General features: G+C 46.2%; 4 protein-coding genes and 1 non-coding gene across 5 annotated transcripts; 3 read left to right on the forward strand and 2 right to left on the reverse strand.

Moving 5' to 3' along the window:
* Window positions 1–1,089: 1,089 nt before the first annotated feature.
* On the reverse strand, window positions 1,090–6,190 carry LOC102703240 (leucine--tRNA ligase, cytoplasmic-like). The gene is made up of 2 exons (XM_006660527.3): window positions 6,055–6,190; window positions 1,090–4,567 (listed from the first exon to the last, which is right to left on the reverse strand). The coding sequence occupies exon 2, from the start codon at window positions 4,561–4,563 to the stop codon at window positions 1,273–1,275; it is 3,291 nt and encodes a 1,096-aa protein (XP_006660590.1). The 5' UTR covers window positions 4,564–4,567; window positions 6,055–6,190; the 3' UTR covers window positions 1,090–1,272.
* Window positions 6,191–15,682: 9,492 nt separating this feature from the next.
* LOC102712933 (U-box domain-containing protein 18) lies at window positions 15,683–17,923 on the forward strand. The gene has a single exon (XM_040527687.1). The coding sequence runs from the start codon at window positions 15,683–15,685 to the stop codon at window positions 17,471–17,473; it is 1,791 nt and encodes a 596-aa protein (XP_040383621.1). The 3' UTR covers window positions 17,474–17,923.
* Window positions 17,924–18,382: 459 nt separating this feature from the next.
* TRNAK-CUU lies at window positions 18,383–18,455 on the forward strand. The gene has a single exon. It is a non-coding gene; the product is annotated as a tRNA-Lys (tRNA).
* Window positions 18,456–21,234: 2,779 nt separating this feature from the next.
* On the forward strand, window positions 21,235–22,703 carry LOC102713210 (hexokinase-1-like). The gene has a single exon (XM_006661119.2). The coding sequence runs from the start codon at window positions 21,235–21,237 to the stop codon at window positions 22,633–22,635; it is 1,401 nt and encodes a 466-aa protein (XP_006661182.1). The 3' UTR covers window positions 22,636–22,703.
* Window positions 22,704–24,061: 1,358 nt separating this feature from the next.
* Window positions 24,062–25,528, reverse strand: LOC102713491 (UDP-glycosyltransferase 90A1-like). Its single transcript, XM_040527327.1, has one exon. It carries the CDS (start codon window positions 25,526–25,528, stop codon window positions 24,062–24,064), a length of 1,467 nt encoding a protein of 488 aa, XP_040383261.1.
* Window positions 25,529–25,603: the final 75 nt, after the last annotated feature.

The following is a 25,603-nucleotide window of genomic DNA, read 5'->3' on the forward strand; positions in this document are numbered from 1 at the left end:
TTTTTCATCATGATTTATTTTTCGACTTTTCCTTTTATATCACTGAGAATACGTATATAACTATTTTATTCACAAATTAATTTTTGTTTAAAACAATGTTTGGTGTTTTGAGGGAGAAAGCCAAAAGGATGACCTTGCAAACAAACACCGCCAAAGACACAATTCTGCACAAGCTTTTAGTAAAGACGAAAAAAAGGTATAACAGACTAGTTCGATTTTTTTTAAATTAACATTATTTTAATGGAAAATCGTAAAATTAGAGGGCATTCATCAAAAATCTCAAATTTAGAGTCAGGTCGAACTACAGTAGTTCGATAGGACTCCTATCAAACGGCCAGCAGTCAACTGGAAAGATGTTTGACAGGGCCTGAGGCTTGTCTAATTGCCAAAGTTAGACAACCCCTGTCTAACTTAGACAGCCCCCTGTCAAACTGCGGAAGTTCAACATGTCCGGCTGGCTCAGCAATCGAATGGGTGGTGGGCCTTGTCAAACTCTTTTCGTTCGATAGGCCCCAGTCGAACGCCCACCGTTCGAAAGACTCCTAAATTTGTGATTTTCCCCGGATGGCCTCTAGTTTTGGGATTTTCCATTAAAATAATATTAATTCTCAAAAAAATTCGACTGGTTTGATTACTGCAGTTAAGAGATTTCCCCGGATGGCCTTTCGCCCGTGCAGTCTTGCACACCAAGTGTCTAGTTTTGGGTATTATCTGCAAATAATCTCACGTACAGGTATCTAATATAGACACTTAGGAATAATAAAAGCACTCCCTTCGGCACAAAAAACTTAACCTAAGAAGGGATGTGAACATTTCCAATACAACAAATTAGAAGAGGTTACGTCCCCTCCTAGGATGGGAGCATTTTTTGGACAGGTGAGTAGTCACAGAGTTCCCAGGTCCATGTTTTTTTTTTCATCTATGAGGTTTTGAAATTCTTCACTGAAACCACCTGAGCAATAATGAGAAATAACTCATGCACAAACATGTTAGTGATAAGGTTGAAACCATTGCACTGCAAATAAGTTAATGCGAGATTGATTAAAAATGAGTCAAGTGCAAATATGTGACAAATAAGTAGAGCAAAGGTTCTACAAAATGGAGTATTGCAAAATCACCACTCTGTTACAGGAGAGAACAAAACTGTCCATTTTCCAAAAATACTGGAGTATTGTAGAAGATGCAAGCTGATGTAACTTTTTAATATGTCCACGAAAATGGCAAAACACCTCGATGAGTTCATGTTAACAATATATCATTCTGCATACAACCTCAATGATGAGCTTCAAACTCCTGTTTGCTGATGAAGATTGCTACTGGCTCACCAGGAGAAGGTGGGGTCTTGTCCAGCATAGAAATATGCGCACCAGCCTTAGCACAAGCAACTTTATCAGAAGCTGACAACACCTCTACATGGTCAAGGCCCACCTGCCTCTTGATCAACTCCAAGTTCTCCTCAAGAACAGTCATTTCACCAAAAGGAAGCTTCAAATTTAAAGCATGGGGGCCAACACTCCTCGCCTCATCTTTTTTCGCCTTGATGAAAGGCATGCAGAGCTTCTGGACTTGTTTGAAGTTAGTTTCCTGCCCGATGGAACAATTCTTCAATGCTTCGTTAATCTCCTCATCAGGGGCGAAAGACCGTACTTGGCTATCGAATTTAGACTGGAGCACCCTCAGGCATTGCTCTTTCCATCCATAATAGTGTTCATTAACATAGATCAGACCAACAGTCAGCTTGCTGTCCTCAGATGGAGGAGGTGCAGCAGCTCCCTTCTTGGGCTTCTTGGAACCGGATTCTTGCTTCTGAAGCAGCTTTCTGAATTTAACTATAGAGTCCTGTAAATATTTGTTTGCAATTCTTAGAGTAGGATCTGGGCTTCCTGCAACTGGCCATCCTGCTCTTATTGCAAAGCCTTCCTTCCTCAGGATCTTTTGCCACACATGTTCAGCGTAGTGTGGACAAATAGGGGTAATTAGCCTAGTCTGGACTTCCATAAAGCGCCACAACAAATCACGATTCATGCCTGCTGATCCACAAGAAAGCCTGTACTCATCTCTAGCCAATTGTAAGTCATAGAATCCCAGTTTAAGGGCATCTCGGAACATGAAGGCATTGTAGCTCTTCTCAGTCTCAATCACCGCAATGTTAATCTCATTAGCGAACACATGGTCAGCATAAGTAGAGGGAGGCCCGGTTCTCAGAGATGATTCAGCAGCTATAACCTCTTCCATCCACGCAATTTCTTTGGTAAGCCTCAAAATGGCAGCATTTGCTGTTTCAAAGACAAAATTGGCATCATCCATACCATCACCGGCATCAGCAAGGGCAAACCTAGTGGCATCAGAAGAGAATTCTTCAATGGCCTGCCGAAGAGTACGGAAATTCCCTGTGGACTTGGACATCTTCTCAGAATTAAGCATAAGATGCCCATTACAACGGAAACCACGGGGCCAATGATGCTCCGGAAGAAGTGCTGTATGATTGTAGATACTGAATGTCAGATGGTTTTGGATAAGATCCTTACCAGACACCCGAATATCAAAGGGATACCAATACTCAAATTCTAGCTTCATTTTGCTCAAGAGGGCAGGAGGTATGTCTGTAGCAGGTGCAGGACCATCACAGAACACATAATCCCAGACTTCATCTGTCATTTGTTCTGGTCTAATAGAAAATATTTCCTTACCATACATGTTTCCATTTTGCAAAATATGAGCGATTGTGTAATATGCCATATAGAGGGTGGAGTCAGACAGAGATTCTACAAGGAACTGCTCATCCCATGGAATGCGAGTACCTAGGCCAAAAGATCGAGAGCAAGCCCACTGGTTCAGCCAGCCTAATGTATGTTCAAAACCATTACGAGTTTCAGCAGAGAATGTATTCATCTTCTCTAAACATTTGACTGCCTTCTGCTTCCACTCGGTCTCACCATACGTAATGTACCACTGATCTGTGAGAGCAACAACACACTCGTCACCAGATCTTGACATAACCTTCTTCTCAGGCTCACTATACAGTACTGCTGTGCCTTCGTCCAAAAGTTGTTTCTTTATCAATGGCTTTGCTTCTTGAACCTTTCTGCCACTGAACTCCCCTACAATCATTGTTCCATCAGTAAAACCTTTCAGATATGTCATCCTTTTTGCTTCTGCAAGTTTCTCCTTGTCATTCTGACTCTTAATCTTGAGATCAATGCACACCTTCTCAGCTGACTTATCTCCAAATTCAGGAATGTTGATTATTGGTATAACCTTAAAGGGAATAACCCACTCATCTTTGACTCCAAACTTCTGCCTCAAAGCTGGCTTTGAGACTAAATCTTGTAGTGCCATGAAATCATCTGGAGAATCACTTGGCACACTTGTCACAATGCCAGTGCCTTTATCTGTTAAGATAGTGAGCATGGGAAGTGCATATATGATATCGTTGAAAGAAAGAGGGGACTTTAATGGCAAACCAATTAGATCATTGCCAGATAGCTCAGCTAAGCAAGTTGGCTTCTCTGGGACCTTAGATAGACCCTGATATGCAAGATTGAGGGCAGCCCTTGATGTTAGAACAAAGACATCAGTGTCATTGATCTCAAAAGCCCCGTATTTTCCATCAGGCAATACCCAACAGTTTGTCTGCCCATACATCGTCTCAGGTCTTAAGGTAGCTGCTGCCAAATAAACCTTCCTTCCTTCCAAGGCCTTCAACTGGGGGGGAAAAGGTGGAACCACCTCCATTTTAATTAGCACGTACTCCTGAGGCTGTACACCTTCACCTGAAGCACGATCATGGTCAGCACAAGGTTGACCATCCAATGGAGAGTAGATCGTGTACCTCATATCTTTGACAACCTTGCCCATCTTCTTCAACTTTCTCATCTGCCAACGGACAAAAGCATCATAGAATGGGTTCATGTCAGTAGTAATGAACGACCTCCTCCAATCACAACCTAGACCAAAGGCCTTGAGGTCCTCCTTCGCCAGTGGAGGAAAGTAAGTTAACCAGTGGTAAGGATCCCGAAATTTAGCAATTTCTTCATCTGACAATCCAAAGCCCCTCATGATCTCCCACTGAAACTTTTGTAAGCCAACCTTTGAAGCAGCCTTAGATTTCTTGCTCTTAAATTTATCTGGGGCAACAGAAGCTCCCTGGTCAGCCTGGCTATCATCAGCAACTTCAGCATTTGAGTCATCCTCCAATACAGGAAACACGGGAGGATATCCATATTGCTGAGCCTCCCTTGCCAGTTTATCTGCTGAGGCCTTGATGGGCATTCCCGTACAATGGAAAGCAAATGGCAAAAGGACATTGGAGCCACGGAGTCTATGGTATGCAGCACCAAACTCAAGCTTGGACAATGAAAAGGCATGGCCCAAATGTAGCAAGCCATTCATGTAAGGGTATGGAAAGTTCCCAAAGAATTTTTCCCCAGGGCTTGGTGGCTTACTCCCAGGTTCAGCCTCAAAAACATTGCCCTCCTCCCAGCACTTTTGAACATCTGATTGGATCTTGAGTAAAAGATCTCTCCGGGCAAAACTTCTGCCTCCATCAGGATTTGATGACATTCTCCTGAAAAATCGACAAAAAAAGGTTGATTTAAATAATCTAGCTTTAATCACTTCTTTCAATGTAAATAATACGAACTAATAACCTCATTACACTTACACATACACCGATCACTTATTTTAAGGAACAGTAATGGTGCAATCAGCTCTGAAGTTTGTGCCAAGTATGAATAACAAAAACTTGACATAGCAAGACAACAGAACAAAGCTAGTATGTGACCGAACTAGGATAGGACAGCATGACAACCAAAACTAAAGAGGCAAGAAGAGGGGAAGGGAGCTGGGGGTCAGACAAATTATTCCATTTACAAACTAAGTAGCTTGAGGAGAAACGGTTCCCTCTAAATCAGACCGCTCGTAATTACTGAAATACATGCTAAATATCCAGGAGATAGTACGCCATATGAATAATGGAGACAAGAAATCCATCTCTCAGAAATAAAAGGTAGACATGAGGGTCAAACTTAATTATCATGCCAAATGACTAGTACATCAATGCACATAGTAGCAAAAGTAGCTTAATCAAGCAATGCACAAACCAAAATAAACCTTTGAAAAATGTGCAAAAGGCCTAACGTGCACAAATTTATAATAGCCGAGTCCATATGTAACTATGCACTAGATATTATCTACTCCCATCCATTGGCAGAAAAACTGAAATACATCATAAGCTCATCTAAACTAAATAAGCAAGTGGATCCAGAATGACATATTGCAGCTTAAATTACCTGTTATTTCAACTTAGCCAAACACAGCATATAAGCATAGCCAGTAAAGCTTACAAGTAAACTAGATATGGAGCATACCCACTAAAACTTACAAGTAAACTAGATATGGAGACAGCGACTAAAGTTGCCATTTCCATGTTTTTATAGAATTTCAAGATTGCAATAGATCTAATCTAAGAAAAGGTTGTGTATTTGCAACTAGAACAGAATAGTATACAAAGTCAACACGAATCATTCAATAGAATTTATGGCTACACAAACCGTTGAAGATAGTTCTAGACCTGGACCAAGACGAACTCGTGTAGGTAACTTATTGAAACCCTTGGATTCGGAATATGGGAAAGTCGCTCCGGGTTGGGGGACGACTCCTTTTATAGGGGCCGCAATGGCTTTATTCGCATAGATCAATCTCAAATTCTACCAAAGCATCAGCTACAACTAACTAAAAATTCAAACAATCAATCATGCCCAAAACTACACCGATGCACCAATTCATCCAGATCCCCCCTGCTCCATCTCCACACCGACCACTAAACAGCACACCGCGAAGCAGAGCAAACTGCGGGATATGTTCCAGAAGAACGAAACAACGACGAGAAGACAAAAATCTGCAAAACCAACCCGACGTCGCCTAGACTAGAACGGCACGAACCTGCTCCCAATTCGGGCCGCGAGCAAACCCTCCCGGCGAGAACGGCGCGACGCCGACTACAGAAACAAAATTGAGGGAGTTTGGGAAGCGGGGACGGGGTCGGTACAGTACCTGACGGTGGCGCTCAGGCAGGGGAGCCGCAGCCGCAGGCCGGAGAGCGGGTTGGAAGCCACAGCAGAGGGGCGACGGCGACGGCGGAGGAGGCGGCGGAAATGGAGGCGGCCGATGAGAGAGAGAGAGGACGGGATTAGGGTTTATCCTGGCTCGTGGACTTGGGCCTTGCTTGGCATGAAGACGTCCCACGTGATGCTTTTGGAAAAGAAGTCTAGTTTTGGTCCCTGAGGAATTGATCGAGTTTCATTCTCATCCCTCGACAGCAAAACCAAATATATCGCGTCTTTAAACTATCAAATCAGATCAGTGTAAATAAGTTCCTTGTGGTTTAGTCCTATGTCACATTTTAACGTGATTTTTTGCAGAGTTGGTCATCTACATGGCACAAAAAATTTAAAAAAGTACAACATAACCCACACAATAGGGTCCAATCTATATACACTATCCTCTCTTCCTCAATGACCCCATCCACACATTTAGTCAGCAAAGGTAAGGGCGGAGGTCGGTGGCCAGCGAGACAAGTCTAGGACGGCAACAACAATGTGGAGCCAGAGAAGGTGACACATAACTACAACACCTTGATACAAGGCGGGAGGATGACGGCGGCCAGACTAACTGTTACAGAGTCTAGGGGATCGCCCTTATATAGCCCAAACTTCTCTAACTAACTGTTGCAAAAGTTTCCCAAATATACTAGGCTGGACGGTCCAATTTCGGTCCGAATAGTCCAACCATGTACAACTTTTGCAGTGGTAATTGAGAATTATTCCTTGGGCCATAAAGAGCTAGATAGTCTGGTTACTACCGGAATATCCGCTCTAGATAATCCGGATTGTCCACTCCAATTTATTGGTAGCTTGAATAGTATTAGTGTGTGTCTGGATTGAAACCAAATTATTGGTATTGTGTACCATCAATTTAGCACTAATCTAGAACTTTCTTCTTTATAATATCACATTTGGCTTCATATTGATAGCAACTAAAATATGTATAATACAAGTTCATCATACCAAGAAATTTGTAGTACCATAACTTTAACAAGAATTTAGCACTACCAATGATTTGGTAGAGTAAAGAACCAAACAAGGCAGATATGTTGTTTGGATGTACCTGACAGAATGCTCTCTACTCTCCCGGTAACCAATGTTGGTTTCATTCAGTGTAAGATTAGTCCATTTCTAATTGGTAGAAGATACTGAGCTAGAGGACAACAAAAGTATAGAACAGAGAAGTCTGAAGTCCAAAGATGGCAACGGTCCAACTTGACTTCGGAATAGATTGGGCCTACTTCTTTGTGCGGTGTTTCATAGCCAATTTTAAATCCAAAACTAATTTGAGTTTTAGTTGGTTTTTGTTTCCAATTTGCTATGCAACCTTAGTTTTTGGATAGTTTGATTGAATCATAATACAGATTAATTAATCACTGTAACACGATGTGCACACGTGTTGGGTCGGAGATGAAATATGTATGTGACTGGCACGTTTTAGCTAAGCTATAAGGTGTAAAGGTGTGAGCATGTTAGTAGTTTTGGTGACGGAGTTGGAGGCCGGCCAGCAACGAGATCGTTGTGCTCGCGCTGCAGCTTCTCCATGCGCCCTCGTCTCGATCAGCATCATCCTCCTCTCCTGCACGACAGCGATATAGATATCGATGGACCACGACGGGAGGAACCGCTAAACATGGCGCCGGCTGCAGCTGCTCGTCACTGGCCGGTTGGCCTCGACTAGATATTTTCAGTGGCGAAGCTGCTTGACGGAAGGGTTTTCAGGAACCACCCTTCGGAAAAAATTTAAACTAAAGTTTATGAATTTTCATCATATATTCATTACTCCTATTTAAATTTAGATATCCGTGGCACCCTTTCTATTTCGCTCTAGCTTCGTTTCTGTATATTTTGGATTTTTTGTTTTATGGATATCTTGGTTATTAGGATAAAATCGTATGGTGATAATGGAGACTAACCAGATAACGATGTTATACTGTAGAATTAAGAATTAAGAAAGACAATTACAAACTATAGAACCTAACAAACTATCGATGGCAAAACTCAGTGCATGCAGCCTGCAGGTGTACACATTTACATGTTGTACCCATGCACAGTGATTCGATTCTGTCGCGGCTCCCGTCGTTTTGCTTTTTGTAAATAAATCCAAACTGCTTTCGCAAACCAGGAAAAACAATTTATAACTAAATTTTATATATGTATCCCTAACTACTTAAAAGAAAAAATATAAAATAAACAACGAAAAAAAATCACCAAGTCTAATTTTTGTTTATAAACCATTGCAATTGTGAAACCAGGAGAGCTTGCATTGCCAAGTTTACACGCGTACGAATACGTATATACACACAACGGGTACCTGGCCGGGCTAGTACGTATACCATATATGGTTCGGATGAACACCACTACAACTGCATGGACCGCTACACGTGTCTGACTGCCTGCTTCTGATCATTATACATCCTACTCTCTTTCTGCCGTAATAAGGCCAGTCTTAATGCATGTTTTATAGGGTGTCATGCACATTAAATAGGATGTCACGTCAGTAAAATTGCTAACTTGTCAGTGTTATTAAATAAGGGAGTTTTATAAGATGAGAGAGGAGTTTCATTCTCATAAAACTTATCTGACTTGATAACTATGGCATAAAACTAAAGATGACATTGGATAAATACCCATCGAATTGGTATCCCATACCCATACCACCAGCAAATTTTTGTACCATTAAAATACCCATACCCGTCACGGATAGGAAAATTTCCCCAGACCCATACCCGCTTGGGTAAATCTTACCCGTCGGGTCACCCATATACCCGCAACAGTTTAAAACAATCTAAATTGCATAGTTTTCATATAGTATACTACACTACACTAGGTACTTAAAACATTACACATTCATATAGTATAGTAAAAAATGTATGGATGGTTTAAATACCTAGAGTTTTGGTTAATTAGTCTAGGCTAATTTGATATTGGGTTATGACGTGCATTTAAACTTACGGGTATTTATTATCCATGGGTAAACGGGTATGAAGATCATAAGAACGCTTTCGTACGCGTACCCTTCGGATGAAGGTATTTGCCTAATTACATACCCACGAATGATATATTTAATACATATTCGTATTCTAATAGAGTAAATATTCATCGGGTCTCAGATCGCAGGTACCTGTTGTCATCTCTACGTCAAACTATGCATTGAGATTGATCAAATTGGCTTCGTGGCGCTGTCAGCGCGCCCTAGCTAGCCAGAGACGCGTACGTACGTACGTTAAAACGATTGATGAATGTTCGAGCAACCTCTAATTAAATAATGCTAATTAACTCTACCATCCTATGATTAATTGCTTGCTCGATCGATTCACTGCTTCATCGAGACGTCGATCCATCGATCGATCGATTTCGCTCAAAACAAGGAGTGAATTGATTAGCACAAAAAAAATTGGAGAGGGATGGATAGACAGCTAGCTAGTTATCCATGGAGGCAATGGATCGAGATCGCCGGCCATGTCTTGTCACTGCATCAGGGTCTGACACGCGTCCTGTGGTGTAAGCTAAGGTTAGGCAGCTCAGCTGGACGGTCACTCGCGTTCGGCCCCTGGACACGGTGGCGTACGGCGCGACATGCCATGCATCGGTCGGTCGCCGGCCGGGCTCCGTTTCAGAGATGCGACTCGACGGAAAGCAACGTAGGAGAGAGCACAAACACGCGTAGTCTAGCTCTTGTATGATGACGCAGGTGACTAGCAGCTGCTACCTCCGCCCTAAATTATTTCTTTTTTGCATCTACCATACGTGTACCACTAATACAAATTAGATCTAAAAACTAAAATTATCCTCACTTTATCGGACCTCGGTATAACTACCCTCTACTTTACTTACTATCAATGCCTTTATTTCTTGTCACAAACTCCATTATAATGATTACTTATAAATAAACTTATTTTAAATAAACTACATACTTCATCATCCATCCGTCCCATGAAAACTAAATTCAGGAGAGGATCGAGATCTCTCCATCTGGACAATCTCTTAAATTAAGATCTATTGTGTTAGGAGAAGTCAAATCCTCTCTTAGGTTTAGTTCTACTCCCCTGTTTCGTAACGTAAGACGTTTGATTTTTTGTTTGTAACGTTCGATCATTTGTCTTATTTAAAAAATTATAAAAATACCATTTATTTTGCTTGTGACTTACTTTATTATCAAAAGAACTTAAGCACGACTTGTTATTTTTTATATTTGTACTAAATTTTTGAATAAAACGAATGATCAAACATTGTAACCAGAAAAGCAAACATATTACGTTATAAAACGGAGGTAGCATGAAACATGGGCAACAGGCAAAATTGTTTTTATTTTAAAATATACTCTTAGTTTGGAACGCAAGCTGAGAGCGCCAGATGATACCAGTAGCAATTAGCAAGCTTTTTCTTGCCGCCACGATTAAAACTCGATCGAAATAAATTAATTAATAGCAGCACTCAAATGGCGTTTGATTTGTTGCATTCAGGTAGTTGTGGGAGCTAGCTAGCTAGCTACCAAGGCTGATGCTCAAAATATCTCCAGTTCAATCTCCACTGTAGTGGGCACCATTGAATTTTGAATTCCAGCCAAGCTACCAGCGTGTATGGAATCACGGAGTCAAAAAAATGCCGCTTTACCCGTACGTCCATGTAAAGGGCCAATTCAGTTAGGTACATTTTTTCGCAAAGAGCTGAGAAAACTAGCTGAAAATTACTAATCTCTATCAACCGGTTGGATCATACCTAGCTTTGGGCTGGCTGGTAAGAGAGCGACTGCCACCACAGTGCCCGATTCCAGTGTCCCGGCCATGAAGTGCAGACAGCTCCGGACGCGTTGGATCCAGTGCATGCATTGGCATGCACAGCACGCTCTCGATCGGTTGCAAATATGAGTACGCAGCAAAGGCCCCACACGCCTGCAAGAATATCAGTCTAGTCGCTCCGTCTTAAAAATATGTATGGAACAATTAGAAACCCCAATTCTCGTATTACCGACCATCTCTTTGCATATCATTCAAAAATAGATCTGCCTATTGATCAAATATTTAAAAATTTTAATTTCATCAATCAAATCCGGTCACTTCCATTGAATGATAATTTAAAGTCATACATACAATTCAAAAATCTCATACATGTCCTTTCCTCAACCCCCGTACACGTGTGTTTGATAGAAAAACAACAAATCAAATATTTGATCAATAGTAAAAGTGTTAGAGAATTGATAAGATAACTCTACGTACATACTAAATTAAAATGTAACTTCTACAAATTTGTATCTATTCGTGCTACAAGTTTGTAAAGTTATACTCTCTCTAACTTTGGGACTTCGTCTTATTCAAATTTTTTATACAAATATTAATTATTTTATTATGATTTGATTTATTACTTACACATTTTAAATGTGACTTATAATTGTACATATTTGAAAAAAAATTGAATAAGACAAACGGTAAAACATACGTAGTAACTCAAAAGCAAACAACGTAAAATAAAAAACGGAGGGATGATTAGTGACGTATGCTTGTACAATGATATATCATATGTTAATATATCTAATTTTTTCTCTGTTTTTAATATATGGTGTCATTGACTTTTTAAGTTAAGCTTCACGTTCGTCTTATTAAAAAATGTACGGAACCATCATTTGCTATGGTGTAATCGTATTTTAGCACAACACATTTTCATACATCTATAAAAAAGAATAAATAAGATAAATGATCAGATATAGGTTAAAAAATAATCATGACGGACTCATAGTCTATTAATCCCAGCCACCCTGCAGTTAATTACGGAGTACTTCCGTTGCATCGATCCATCGATCGATCGCCCTCTCGCGTCGCGTACAGCGGCACACAACAAATCGCCATGGTTTGGTCGCTCGCGTTGGCACGGACCGGCGGCATACGCGTGCGTGCGTACGTACACGCGCCGTGTCCGTCCCTGTCCCGCCACGTCTGACAGCGACGGCCGCCTCTCCTCCCCTCCGCGGTTCCGCCTCGTCCGTTGTCGAATTTTTTATTAAATAAACATGTTTAGCAAGTTATTTTATTACTAAATTATTGGACAAAATTTTTCTAAAACTAAATCTTTTGACATGCTAGTGTTGGTGGCATGACAATATAACGCTGGCACGCCGTCTGATCGGACATGGCATGACACGACACTCTTATCACGCCATTGTCAGTGGCGTAGAATATTGCCACGCTATCAATAATGGCGTAGCAAATCGTTTCGTTACGTTAATATTGGTGGCGTGGCTAAAAGGTTCGTAGTATGAAAATATTTTCCTGATTTAATAATAAAATTATTTCTTAAAAATATTTAAAAAATAAAAAAATTTCTCCGGCGTCCGCTTGACCGGTTCCGCGCGACGCGACGGGATTTCTGACGGAGACCAATCGCTCCTCCACCTCACTCCCCGCCCGCCCCGCCCGCCGTGTGGGGTCCCCCGCTTGATTGCCTAGTAGGAGTGGGGGGGGGGGGGGGACACGCAATCCCGCCGCGCCGCGTGGCCCCCGCCTCCCCCACTCGAACGAACACGTAGGCTGCGTGAAGCCGCTACCCGTTGTTTTTTTTAAAACATTCGACTCGTGTCAACGTCAGACGCAAGATTAAATCGGTCTGTGATTAGCAGGTCACAGCCGGGCTAACCCCGTTTTACAGCCCATGCATGCAGGAGCAGAGGAGAGGCCCGTGGCCGTGGCGTGGACGTCGAGGCGCGACGAAACCCTTGACGCGCAGCATGCCGGCATGTGACTGGACGAGGGCGCCGGTGTTTGGTATTCGCTGACTAGCAGCATGGCCCCTTGGTATGTCGGCGAGGTGGGTCCCATCCCCAGGGTCGATGGATCTGGCACCGCACGCGTGTAATTTATGTTTGGCTCTATTTAAATAATAAAATAATTTTATCAAACGGTTGTTATTTCTATTTTTAGTGACAACAAGTTTCCCTTATTGGTCGTGCCCTACACGAAATAATTAACTTTTTGCCACTCTTAAAAATGGTGCTAACATATTTACCATTAGACCCTCGACAGTGGGTGACAAATATGTTAGGTATCATTTCTAAGAGTGGTAAGAAGTTAAATGCCCCGCCTTAGATACAGGCGAAGCTGCTTTGCTATTGTGGTGTGGTGAAGTTTAACAATGATAACATGTTACGTGTCCATTTTATAGGTTTTGGTTCTTTATAGTTATAGATTTTGCTGCTCGGTAACCTGGGTTGATGTTCATCACTGTAAGTCGGTGTTGCTATGTGTAGTTTTGACAGTGTATTTGGCAAAGATAATGCGTATTTGGCAAAGATAACGTAAACACCATGGAGTGAGATTTATCGTGTCGCTAGACAGCAAGCTCGACAACGATGATATAGAATAAGTTTAACCACAAAATAACTTTTAATACATTTATTTGAGCTAGAACTAATGTCAAGTTATTCACATGTCAATCTACAAATATATATTCACTACCGAAATAAAACTGCATTACAGCTAATGATATGTGTGTCTCGCTCTTGTATGAGCATATATTTAGTGAAAGTGTTATTATGATAGAGTGAAACTCTATTCTATCTGGGCATCCGTATCTCTCTCTAATGGTCAGTGACATTACCATGACGGACATATGGGTCGTAGAAGAACGAGACACATATATCAGTGATATAATGGTCTCATGACCCTATTGTTTTGCTTCTGCTTATACATATAAGTCAAAATTTAAATTTAAAATTTTTAAATTTAGAGCATATTTTGAGGCTTTTTTATCATATTTTATTTCTCAACCTTAATTAAGAACATATATATATATATATATATATATATTTTATTTAAAAATTAGTTTCCGCATAGATACCTCGTTTGCCTTTCCGATCGCCCTTTACATCACGTGGGTCCCGGCCGTACCCTGGTGAGTCCTTCGGCACCCTTCCGTCTCGTGCCCTCTGGGATCTGGATCATCACGGCCCAGTCGCGCCGGCGACCCCTGCCCTGCATCTCCACGATTCTGATACGGCGGCCCTCAGCCACCTGTGCGTACTGCGTAGCGACCCATGGGTCCGTGACTCACCGTATTGGCACGGCCGACCAAAACGGCGACGCGCGTAGGCATAGGTGCGCGACTTGTCTGCAAACTCGTTCGCGCTCTCGAGAGTACGTCTGCTCGTCAATTGCAAGCTATCTAAATAATTATTAAAAAATAAAATATAATATAAAAATAGATTAACATGTGGTATATCACCACATAAATATACAAGTTAAAATACGACTTCTACAATATATAGCAAAAATAACAAATATATAATTATAAGTATGTCTATACTATTCACAATTTAATTTGTTATTTATTTTATGAATTATGAAAGTTATATTTTAACTTGCATGTTTGTACCATGATATATCATATATTAATTTATCTACATAATTTTTTTTATATTTTTAACACATACAACAGACAAGACACGAACGAGAGTGCGTCCCCATAAAAGCTTAGAATCCACAGTCACTCCTTCATATAGATATATAGATGAAATAAAGATTGCTTTAATTTGCTTGTGACTATTAACATTAAGGAATCTGGACTGTAAAATCTGCCGGGGGGGGGGGGGGGTTACGGTGCGTTTCACCTGTACTGAGCGGTGATTAGTTAATCATTTGATTGCTCTTTTTAATTAGTGGGATACGGTGCATGCACCGCACTGATCGAATCATCGCGGGATCGAGATCTGCGCATATAGCAACGTAGAACACGTGCATTCATATAGTTCAATCCAATGATATTGAAGATATCAGTACACATTTTTTAAAAAAACTAAAATGGCAGAAGGATTGTCAATTACATTTTATTAAGAAGGACTTAGACTGGTTATAAAAAGTAATTATGGCCAAAACACATCACGACATATAAGCAGTACACATAAATATCAGTGCACATTTTGAACAGAAATATATATGCATGGAATATCAACGTGTTGTATGTCTAGCTAGCTAGGCGAAGGAGTATTATAATATTTGTGTGAGTTTCCCCATTCCTATCCACTTTGATCAAATTATCGATCGAGCGAGGACGAGGACACAGGCTTCCAGCCATTATCCGGGAAGCCGTGCACTCATCGCCCTCCACGTGTCCACAGAGACACGTGTCGCCATCTAAACCCCTCTGCCTCCTCCCGGCAACACGTGTACCGATCGCGCTATATATACCGTCGCTCGCTGCGATTTACGGCCACCTCGCTCGAACCTTCTCTTTTACCATTTTATGCTCCCGCCGGCCTCCTTCACCTCATGTCGTCGTCGTCGTCGCCGCCGCCGCCGAGCAAGCCCAAGCGCCGCCGGCTCCTCTGCCTTCCGGCGGTCTACCCGTGCGAGGGCATCACGCCGGCGCCGCTGCTCGCCTCGCTGGTCTCCCTTGTGGCCGATGTGGCCGGGCGTCCTGCCTGCGACGTCGACGCTTTCCCCGTGCTCCGCCGCGGCGTGCGCACGGTCGTGCGGCTCGCCGGGATCCTGCTGGCTTTCCTCGAGGAGCTCCGGGAGGCCGTCGCGGCGGAGGAGGAGACGGCTGTTCCGCCTTCCGCGGTGCTTGGGCTGACGGAGCTGCACGTGGCCATGCAGAAGCTGCGGTTCCTGCTCACCGACTGCGCGCGGCGCGGGGCGCGGCTGTGGGTGCTCGTGAACGCCGCGCTGGTGGCGTCGGAGCTCCGGCTGGCTCTTGGGTCCGTCGCCGCTGCCATGGATGCGCTGCCGCGGGGCGTCGCGGATGCGTCGGTGGAGGCCGGGGAGCTCGCGCGGCTCGTATCGAAGCAGGCGTGGCCCGCCTGGGTGCGGCCCGACGGCGCCGACGAACGCGCGGCGCGGAGCGTGCGGTCTATCCTCGAACAGTTTAAGGACGGCGTCGCGCCGGACCCCGAGGACGTGAAGCGGGTGCTCCGCCGGGTCAGGGTCGGGAGCTGGTCGGAGTGCTCAGAGGAGATCGCCTTCTTGGAGAGCGAGCTGTGCGCGCGGCTGGACGCCGGCGACGAGAACAGCAACGACGTTGTCGTCATGAATAGCTTGATGGCGTTCCTTGTGTATTGCCGCGTCGTGCTGTTCGATCACATTGACTCCAACAAATCGCAGGCGGCAGCGACGACGCCGGCGAGGTGCCCGGAGTGGATCAGACCGGATGCTCTTCAGTGCCCGATCACTCTCGACCTCATGACCGATCCGGTGACCGTGTCCACCGGCCAGACCTACGACCGGGCGTCGATCACTCGGTGGATGAAGTCCGGGTGCCGCACGTGCCCGGTCACCGGCGAGAGGCTCCGCACCGCCGACGTCGTCCCGAACGCTGCTCTCCGCGGGATCGTCGAGAGGATGCTACTCAGCAACGGCGTCACCCTTCCTGAGCCGAGCGCCGCTGCCGGCCACCGCCACGGCGCCATCGCGAACACATCCGTGCCGTTCGGCCCTGCCGCCGCGGGAGCCGCGCGCCTCGCCGTCGCGTACATCGTCGCGCAGCTCTCGAGGGGGTCGACGGAGGAGCGGAGGAAGGCGACGTCGGAGGCACGCAAGCTGTCGAAGCACAGCGTGTTCTACCGGGCGTGCCTCGTCGACGCCAACGCCGTGCCGTGGATGCTATGCCTCCTCTCCTCCACCGACGCGGCCGTGCAGGACAATGCCGTGGCGTCGCTGCTGAACCTCTCGAAGCACCCCGCCGGCCGGATGGCCATCGTCGAGGTCGGCGGCGTCGGCCTCGTCGTCGACGTCATCAACGTCGGCGCCAAGGCCGAGGCGCAGCAGAACGCGGCGGCCGTCCTCTTCTACCTCTCGTCGAGCCCTGACTCCGCCGAGGAGATCGGTCGCATCCCGGAGGCGATCCCGACGCTGGTCCAGCTCATCCGGGACGGCGCGTACCGCGGCCGGAAGAACGCCATGGTAAGCCTGTACGGGCTGCTCCAGTGCGCGGCCAACCACGGCAGGGCCATCGCCGCCGGCGCCGTGTCGGCGCTCGCCGCCCTGCTGTCCAGCGACCGCGACGACCTCGCCGGGGACAGCATCGCGCTGCTGGCGAGGATCGCCGAGCAGCCACCGGGCGCGCTCGCCATCCTCTCGCAGCCGGGTCTCGTCGCCCGCGTCGCCGAGTCCCTCGCCGCCGCCTCATCCCGGTCCGCGAAAGACCACGGCGTGGCGCTGCTCGTCTCGCTCTGCCGGCACGGCGGCGCCAAGGTGGTGGCCCTTCTTGGGCGGATGCCGGGGCTGACGCCGTCGCTCTACTCCCTCGTCGCCGACGGCGCCCCGCAGACGAGCAAGAAGGCGCGGGCGCTCCTCAACGAGATCCACCGGCATTACGAGATGGCGCCGTCGCCCACGCCGCCGGCACCGTCGGACGCCGGCGACCGTGTCGTTCGCGTGCTATAGCGGCCGGCGACAAGTTAACCCACACAAAAACACACCCCTACGTGCTCGTAATTTTTTCTCTCGTCACGATCTCGATCAGCTCGCGTTTTCGAAGAGCCGAGATCGAATTTTGGTTCTCCCATTTTCTCCTTTGTTACGCTTCACTTTACGTACAAAGTTACTCATAGTCTCGTACATACACACGAAAAAACATCTTATGACATATAGAAAAGTTAGAGGACTCAGCAATTGATACGTGATCTAGGACATACGTTGTAAATCTTAGAGGAACTATATGTCGATCCATAGACAATGGAACCCACATATCAGTCGTTATATCCTTTTAATTTTACGTTGGATGAACTGCGTTCACGTACACACATGATGAACAGTAGAGAAAGAAAATTACTGTACGAGTAATAGTGTGAGATGCGTTTTTTTGTGTAAATATTCGCTGGCAAAGTTTGGTTTTGTGTTCTGTTCAGTGTGATGATGAGGTTTGCAGCAATGCGTGGTGACTGTTCACGCACATGAGGACACGGCCGATCCGTCGTTGGGTTGGGATCAGACTGTGATTGGAACAGGTGATGCGTGCGCTTCCAAACTCCAAAGGAATTCAAAGATATAATATCAATATTTATTACTGGTATGATTCAAAGATATAATATCAGTATTTATTACTAGTATATGAGTTTAGAGTTTTTGGTTCGATATGTCAGTAATCAAGTGATTTTTAAGTTGTTGATCCTTTACGAATAAGAAAAGAATGCAGCATGTGGTGTGCCAACAGTTCTGAATCTTTTGATCTCCATTGCCCCAGGTGGTGATGCACCTACGGTTTTTTTTGGACGCCATGCTGTTTGGAACATTCTTAGCTGTAAGAAGGTAAAACGAAATTGTAGAAAAATTTCATCAACAGAGAACGGCAAAGCCCGTCTAGCTCAGTCGGTAGAGCGCAAGGCTCTTAACCTTGTGGTCGTGGGTTCGAGCCCCACGGTGGGCGCTGTTACTAATTATTTTTACTCCGGTAATCTTACTTATCAATTTTATTTACCATCATGGTTAACGAATGATTTTTGTTTCTTTCTTTCCTCTTTGGCCCTACCGAAACTGGCAAACTGCTAATGTGCTCACGTGTGACGTGTCAGCAGCACAGCGTTTTTTTTCTCTCTCTTTGTTTAAAGATGACCAAGGTATAACAACATTTGTTTTGTGAGAGATCAGCAGCAGACTGCACACTATTGGTTTGATGTCGGCAACGGATTAATCTAACACGTAGATCCGATCAAATCAGCTCTTCTTGTCGCGACTAACTCTGCTAAAGCCACCTGGGCATTGCGTGCAAGGAACACTCGCAGAACAAATTAGCCAATTGATTATACCGCTAATTAATCACCACACACACACACTAAAATTAAACTATTTTTTCTCGGAGTAGCCGCCACAGTCCACACACACCAGCTAGGGCGTCCGTGCGGACCGTGCTTGGAGACGTGGCCCCCATCTCGCATCTTTTGACACCTGCGGATATTTATTTATAAGCTAAATTTTAAAACTTAATTTTAATTGATTTTTTTAAGGTTTGTTTTATATATTTTAGTTTCTCTGTCGCTATATACGTGTATATAAAATTTTTAATCGTAAATTATTTTTTGCAAAACCGTGGTTATACAGTGGAAGCCAACGTTCCCGTCCGGATCGATCGATCGCCTGCACCGAGGTTAGTGTCGTTAACCGACCAGACACGAGGTGATTAGTGTGTGATTAGTGATACTAATCAATCAGGGTAGTATTAATTAATTGTGACTTGTGAGATCCATGACCCATCCATCGATCGATTGATCGATCTCGCGTTGGCTTTGATGCAGGTCTCGATCAGCTCGTGATGGGTCACGGGACGGCAGGAATAGTTAAGAAAAATGGAGTGGACGGTGACTGAGCCATGAGCAACCTTACTTCTCGTGTTTTAAAATACTAATAGTCTGGGGTTGTGTAAGTTGATTGATCCGAGACTGTTTTTTTTTTAGTTCAAGAGTGATGGATGCTCCGTTGTCCTCAGGTTTCAGAGAAGGAAAAATAAAATAAAATAAAAATAAAGACTTTGTTGTGGACCGGTCATTGGACATACAGATATTTACCAGTTTTGGATGAGGATGCAAGAGGTCGTCGTACTTTTATGGTGCCGCATTTGGATTCTAGAGCACACCTGTCTCTGCATATACTTATAAGATAAAATTTAAATGTTCCCGTTAATTTGATTTTTTTACTAAAGTTTATTTTTTATATTGGTTTTTAGATAGTTAAAAATCCATATACAAAATTTTATTTATAAATTATTTTTTATTTGTAAATATACTGATCATCCCTTGGAGTTGGAGAGGATATACGAAACTAGGTAGTCCTCTACGGCCAATAAGAGCACATTTCAATTAAAGAATTTGGGTAGGATTTAAATCCTACAGAGAATTTTCTATATAGCTTAAAAAGCTTGAGTTTCTGTCTTTCCGAGATTCTATGAAATTCCTAAAAAATGGCACAATGCATGTAGGTTTTACAGGGAGCATTTTTTCCATCCTTGAGGTACCACTATTTTATATTTAAAATCTGGTACCTTATAGTATCTATGTATCTTATGGTATCTATTTAAGGAGGAGAAAATTACTCTTTACAGGAATTAGCAAATGCTCCAATTGCTTGGAAAATTCCAGTCTATCTCTCTCTGTCTTATCCGATTACTTTGTTTTGTTCAAACGACCGATCATTTTTTTCTTATTTTTTGCGATCATCTGTCTTACACATGTATCGTTACCAAAATTATAATTTTTAATTTTCTATTACTTTGTTTTTTCAATCCCGCTTTTTAAAGTAACCATAAGTACTTTTGAGTTCCGACCGCTCCTCTTTCCCTAAATAATTGCCCGTGCAATCTAATGATAAATTGGCCACATGTAGCACTATGTATTTGCTAGAGTATTCATACAAACCTCCATTATAAAATTGAATTATATTTGTATTTGCTAGATTATTCATACAAACCTCCATTATAAAATTGAATTATATTTGTATTTGCTATCTGCATTGCATATCACTGTTTTCTCATTAGATTTCTGCAGACTGCAGTAATATACAGGATATGCCAAAGGGTGAGCAACAACCATCTACCAGGTTAATCACCCATGGCTTCGCCTTCAAGTCATTAACACTTCAAATTCGTTGAGAGACCATTAAGGTTGCTTACGAAAATCTTTTTCAAGCTTCTTGTTTGTAAGGGTTCCAGTAAGATCCTATTGTCCAGGTCTAGTTACTTATGCAAATTTCAAAACTTGTGTTGATACTTAAGAAGACTTTCAATTAAATATATACTTTTTCTTGTTAATAATCATTCTCAGATTCTCTACCTCGAGATTCCAGTACAAATTCGCACTAAATTATGAAATATATTCAAGGTTTACATTCTTCGAATCAAATTGCTAAGAAAAAGCCCACGTGGCCCAAGTCCAGTGCAAGGCCCACGCTGCTTCCAGGCCCATTGGCATAGCAGCGCGGGAAAAAAATCGCGCGGGAACGAATCCGAATTCATCGAAGCGGTTGCCGTTTTCACCGGACGCGTCGTCTCCTCCGATTCGGAATCCGGCGCTTCCTCCGACACGGAGCGCTGCCGCCGCTACAAATCCTTCTCCGCCTTCTCTTCAATCGCGTTCCCATCGTGCGATCGCCAAGTGGAAGGTTGTCGATCGATCGGTTGGTGGGGGCTCCGCAAGAAGAGGCGTGTGCAGTCACAGATGTCGTCGGCAGCGGTGGAGGCGGCGAGGCGGGTGGTGTCCGGGCTCAGGGAGGCGTGCGCGACGCCGGCGACGCGGCTGGCAGATGTGGCGGCGGCGTTGGCGGGGGAGATGGAGGCGGGGCTGGCGGTGGAGGGTGGGAGCAGGGTCAAGATGATCGTCTCGTACGTCGATAGCCTCCCCGACGGCGGCGAGGAGGGGTCGTTCTACGCGCTCGACCTCGGCGGGACGAACTTCCGCGTGCTGCGCGTGCGGCTCGCCGGGAAGGAGGCCCGCGTCGCCGAGCGCGTGGCGAGGGAGGTGCCGATCCCGCCGCGTCTCATGTCCGGCGGCGACGCGACGTCGGAGCGGCTGTTCGGGTTCGTCGCGTCCGCGCTGGCCGAGTTCGTCGCCGACGAAGGGCACGACGCCGACGGCGAGCGCCAGAGGGAGCTTGGGTTCACCTTCTCCTTCCCCGTGCGGCAAACGTCCATCGCGTCGGGGACGCTTATCCGGTGGACCAAGGCGTTCTCCGTCGACGACGCCGTCGGCGAGGACGTGGTGGCCGCACTGCAGACGGCCATGTCTAAACACAACCTCCACATGCGCATGTCCGCTCTCATCAACGACACGGTCGGGACGCTCGCCGCCGGCAGCTACTACGACGACGACGTCGTCGCCGCCGTCATCCTGGGCACGGGCACGAACGCCGCGTACGTCGAGAGCGCAGACGCCATCGCCAAGCTGGAGCCTTCCCAGCTACCCAAATCATCGAATATCATGGTGATCAACACCGAGTGGGGCGGCTTCGACTCGCCATGCCTCCCCACGACGGAGTACGACCGAGCGCTGGACAAGGAGAGCCTCAACCCCGGCGAGCAAACCTACGAGAAGCTCATCTCCGGTCTGTACCTCGGCGAGATCGTCAGGAGGGTTCTCCTCAAGATATCATCCCGGTGCTCGCTCCTCGGCGACGTCGGTGGCGGCACCGAGCTCCGAACCCGCTTCGTCCTCACGACCCCCGACGTGTCATCGATGCACCACGACGAGACCCCTGATCTCACCGTTGTCGCCAAGACGCTCGCGGATAGGCTCAACATCCGAGGCACGTCGCTGGAGACGAGGAGGATGGTCGTCGAGATCTGCGACATCGTCGCCACGAGGTCTGCGCGGCTGGCTGCGGCGGGCATCGTGGGGATCCTCAGGAAGATCGGGAGAGGCGGTCCCGGCGACGAGAGGAGGTCCGTCGTCGCCGTCGACGGCGGCTTGTTCGAACACTACGCCAAGTTCCGGCGGCGCATGGAGAGCACGCTGGAAGAGATGCTCGGAGAGGAGGCGGCGGCGAGGGTGGTCGTCAAGCTGGCCAGCGATGGGTCAGGTCTCGGCGCCGCCCTGGTTGCAGCGGCTCACTCTCAGAGCTGAGCTGGTCGCTCTTTTCATGACGCGAGCTCCACTTCCTTCTTGCCAGTGAGCTGAGCTGCTGTGCTTAATTGCAGTGGAATTTTCTGTGTATTTCAAACAAATTTGATGTGATTCGCGAAATTAATTTGGAATACAATACTTTTGGTAAAAATTTTTGTTGTTGCAGCCGAATTTCTATCCGTACGATCGAATACGTGTCGCTATCTCCTAACGCGCCTCCCCACTCGTGCGGCGCCCTCCGCGTGCTTGGCAGACATTGATGTCCAGCTTGTTGTGTCTTGCTTTTTGTCTTTTAAAATTGCATTGGAGCCCTTGGCTAAAAAATTGCATTGAAAAATTATTATTTTTTAGTTAAAATTTATAAAAATATTATATTTTATTGTTAAGCTCTATGTTTAATAAATTTCTAGTTTCATCCTGGTTTCATCGTATATGGCGCATGCATGGTATTTTTACTCGTTCTTCGTTTCCACGTCCTATAACAACAAAAAAATTAATTAAAAAAAATCCCCAGACCTCCCCTACTCTCCATCTCGTTGATGTTGCTCCAATGATAGAAATAACAAAACTAGTAGCCAATAAAATTAGGCATTTTCACTTTGTATTGTAATTAGGCATATCAAACAAATTTGTTCCAACAGAACTGGACAAGACCTCCCATGGGTGTATATACAGAGATATCTATACTTTAAGGGCTTGTTTGTTTCTCCCAAACTTTTTTTTAAGTCACTGTCATATCGAATATTTAGACATTAATTAAAAATATTAAATATAGACTATTAATAAGCCCACCTCATACTCTAGACTATTTCGCGAAAAGAATCTACTGAGCCTTATTAGTCAATGATTAGCGAATGCGATGCTACAGTAACATTTGCTAATCATAGATTAATTAGGCTTAAAAAATTGTCTAATGAAATAGCCTTTATTTATGCAATTAGTTTTGTTATCAATCTATATTTATTATTCCTAATTAATGTTCAAACATCCGATATGACAAGAGACTAAAAAAAAGTCATCCAAACAACCCCTAATTTGGCTTTTGCTGATGAATCAACAATTATAAAATAAAGTACTAATGTGCACACATTGACAAAGTTAGGAGGCTAAAATAAACCAGAACTTTCCGGCAGTTGAAGATGGACCTCATTCACCAGAGCAATAAACAGTAGACATATTTCACAACCATATTTTTAGCACAATTAGATCGAGACCCAACAAGCAAACCAAAATCAAATAGGGCAGTATCACTAGCTAGCTCCCATAGGAATCGATGTGGTCACCGCGTTAGCTGCCAGTTCAGATAACAATCCGATGGCTTAGAATTCAGCCGATATGTGAAAAAAAAAACAGTCGGCTGTTGTATAGCAAATCCCGCTAAAAATTTAAACGTTGTTTTATTTATGAAACTGAATCAAATCTGCATTTACTTGGTTGGAATTGGACCGGCGTCGGCCGGGAGGCAGACCGCGGCGACCATCTCCTCCAGCGTCTTCCACGACGAGCCGCCCTCGCACACCGCCTCCCGCGCCTTCGCCGCCAGCGCGGCGACGTTCCTCGCCGCCTCGGCACCGGGGCCCTTCACGTCCCCGTCCATCATCATCAGTTCCCTCGCCACGCGAGCGATCTCCTCGCTCCGGACCAGCCCGTGTCCGGTCCCCGCGGCCGGCACCCTCACCCTGACCCCGATGCTCAGCTCGTCGGCGGCAAGAACCGCGTTGAGCGGCTGCTCGGCGCCCATTGGCCACACCGCCAGCGGCACTCCGGCGCTGATGCTCTCCACCGCCGAGTTCCACCCGCCGTGGCTGAGGAAGCCCTTCACGCAGCCGTGCTGCAGGATCCGCCATTGGTCCACCCACCCCCGCACCACCATGCCTCTGCCATCCACGCGCTCCTCGAAGCCGGCGCCGAGGTCGGCGTCGCTGGGGCGCACTGCCCAGAGGAAGTCAACGCCGGCTTCATCCAGCCCCACGGCGATCTCCTTGAGCTGCGGTTCCGGGACGGCCATCATCGTGCCGAGCGCGACGTACACAACGGCCCGGTCGGCCTCCGCCTTCTCGTCCAGCCACTGCATCCACGGGGGCTTGCTGGCGCCGGCGCCGGCGCCGTTGCACGGCAAGAGCGCCGCCCGAGCCAGGCATAGAGGCCCGATGGGCCACGCCCTGTGGCCGACGTGGTGACGATCCCAATGCTCGATGTAGTGGCCTTCCATGGCGTCGAAGGTGTTGACGATGAGGCCGTGGCTTTTGGCGATGGCCCTGCCTAGCTTGGCGTCCATCTCTAAGGCCAGACTCGGCGGCGAAGGGTCGTTGAACGGGACCGGCATGTCGGCGAGCTTGAGCTGCACGCGCGGGAACTCCGGTACGGGGAACGTCGCCGCGGCGCCGCCGTCAGCCAGAATGCTCGCTGGGTTGTCTCGCAGTATCACTTCCCGCAAGACTTGCGCGAACATGTTCGCGCCGAAGAACGCCACTGTCGGGACGCCGAGCGCGGGGGCGGAGTCATGCGCCCAGTACAGGAGCGCGTCGGCGACGAGGAGGCCGACGCGGGGCCGCATGGCGGCGAGCGCGGCCTCCAGCCGCGGCCGGAGCTCCGACACCGCCTCGACGAACGCCGGTAACGAGGACATGGAGTCGAGGGCCTCGACGCACTCGGCTCCCGGCGGCCTCGGGAACGGAAGCTCGATGACAGCGACGCCATCGTCACCCAGCTCTGTCCGGACGAACGGTGCGTTGCCCGGGGTGGTGAAGAAGGTGACGACGGCGAGGCCACGGCGTCGGAGGATGTGGGCGAGGTGGGTTAGCGGGACGGTGTGTCCCCTGGACATGAACGGGAAAATGGCGACGTGAGGGAGCTGCACGCCATGACCAGCTGGACTGCACGCCGCCGCCATGACCGGCAGGAGTTTGCTGCTCAGGTCTAAGTGTTCTAAATTCTGACGTCCGTGACAAAAAAAACATATGCTCGA

Source organism: Oryza brachyantha, chromosome 9 (genome assembly GCF_000231095.2).
Source record: "Oryza brachyantha chromosome 9, ObraRS2, whole genome shotgun sequence".
Taxonomy (NCBI): Eukaryota; Viridiplantae; Streptophyta; class Magnoliopsida; order Poales; family Poaceae; genus Oryza; species Oryza brachyantha.

Bases quoted from the DNA above. Each gene is read 5' to 3' on its own strand.
- LOC102713210 (XM_006661119.2), top strand. From the start codon at position 21,235: ATGTCGTCGGCAGCGGTGGAGGCGGCGAGGCGGGTGGTGTCCGGGCTC.
- LOC102703240 (XM_006660527.3), bottom strand. From the start codon at position 4,563: ATGTCATCAAATCCTGATGGAGGCAGAAGTTTTGCCCGGAGAGATCTT.
- LOC102712933 (XM_040527687.1), top strand. From the start codon at position 15,683: ATGCAGAAGCTGCGGTTCCTGCTCACCGACTGCGCGCGGCGCGGGGCG.
- LOC102713491 (XM_040527327.1), bottom strand. From the start codon at position 25,528: ATGGCGGCGGCGTGCAGTCCAGCTGGTCATGGCGTGCAGCTCCCTCAC.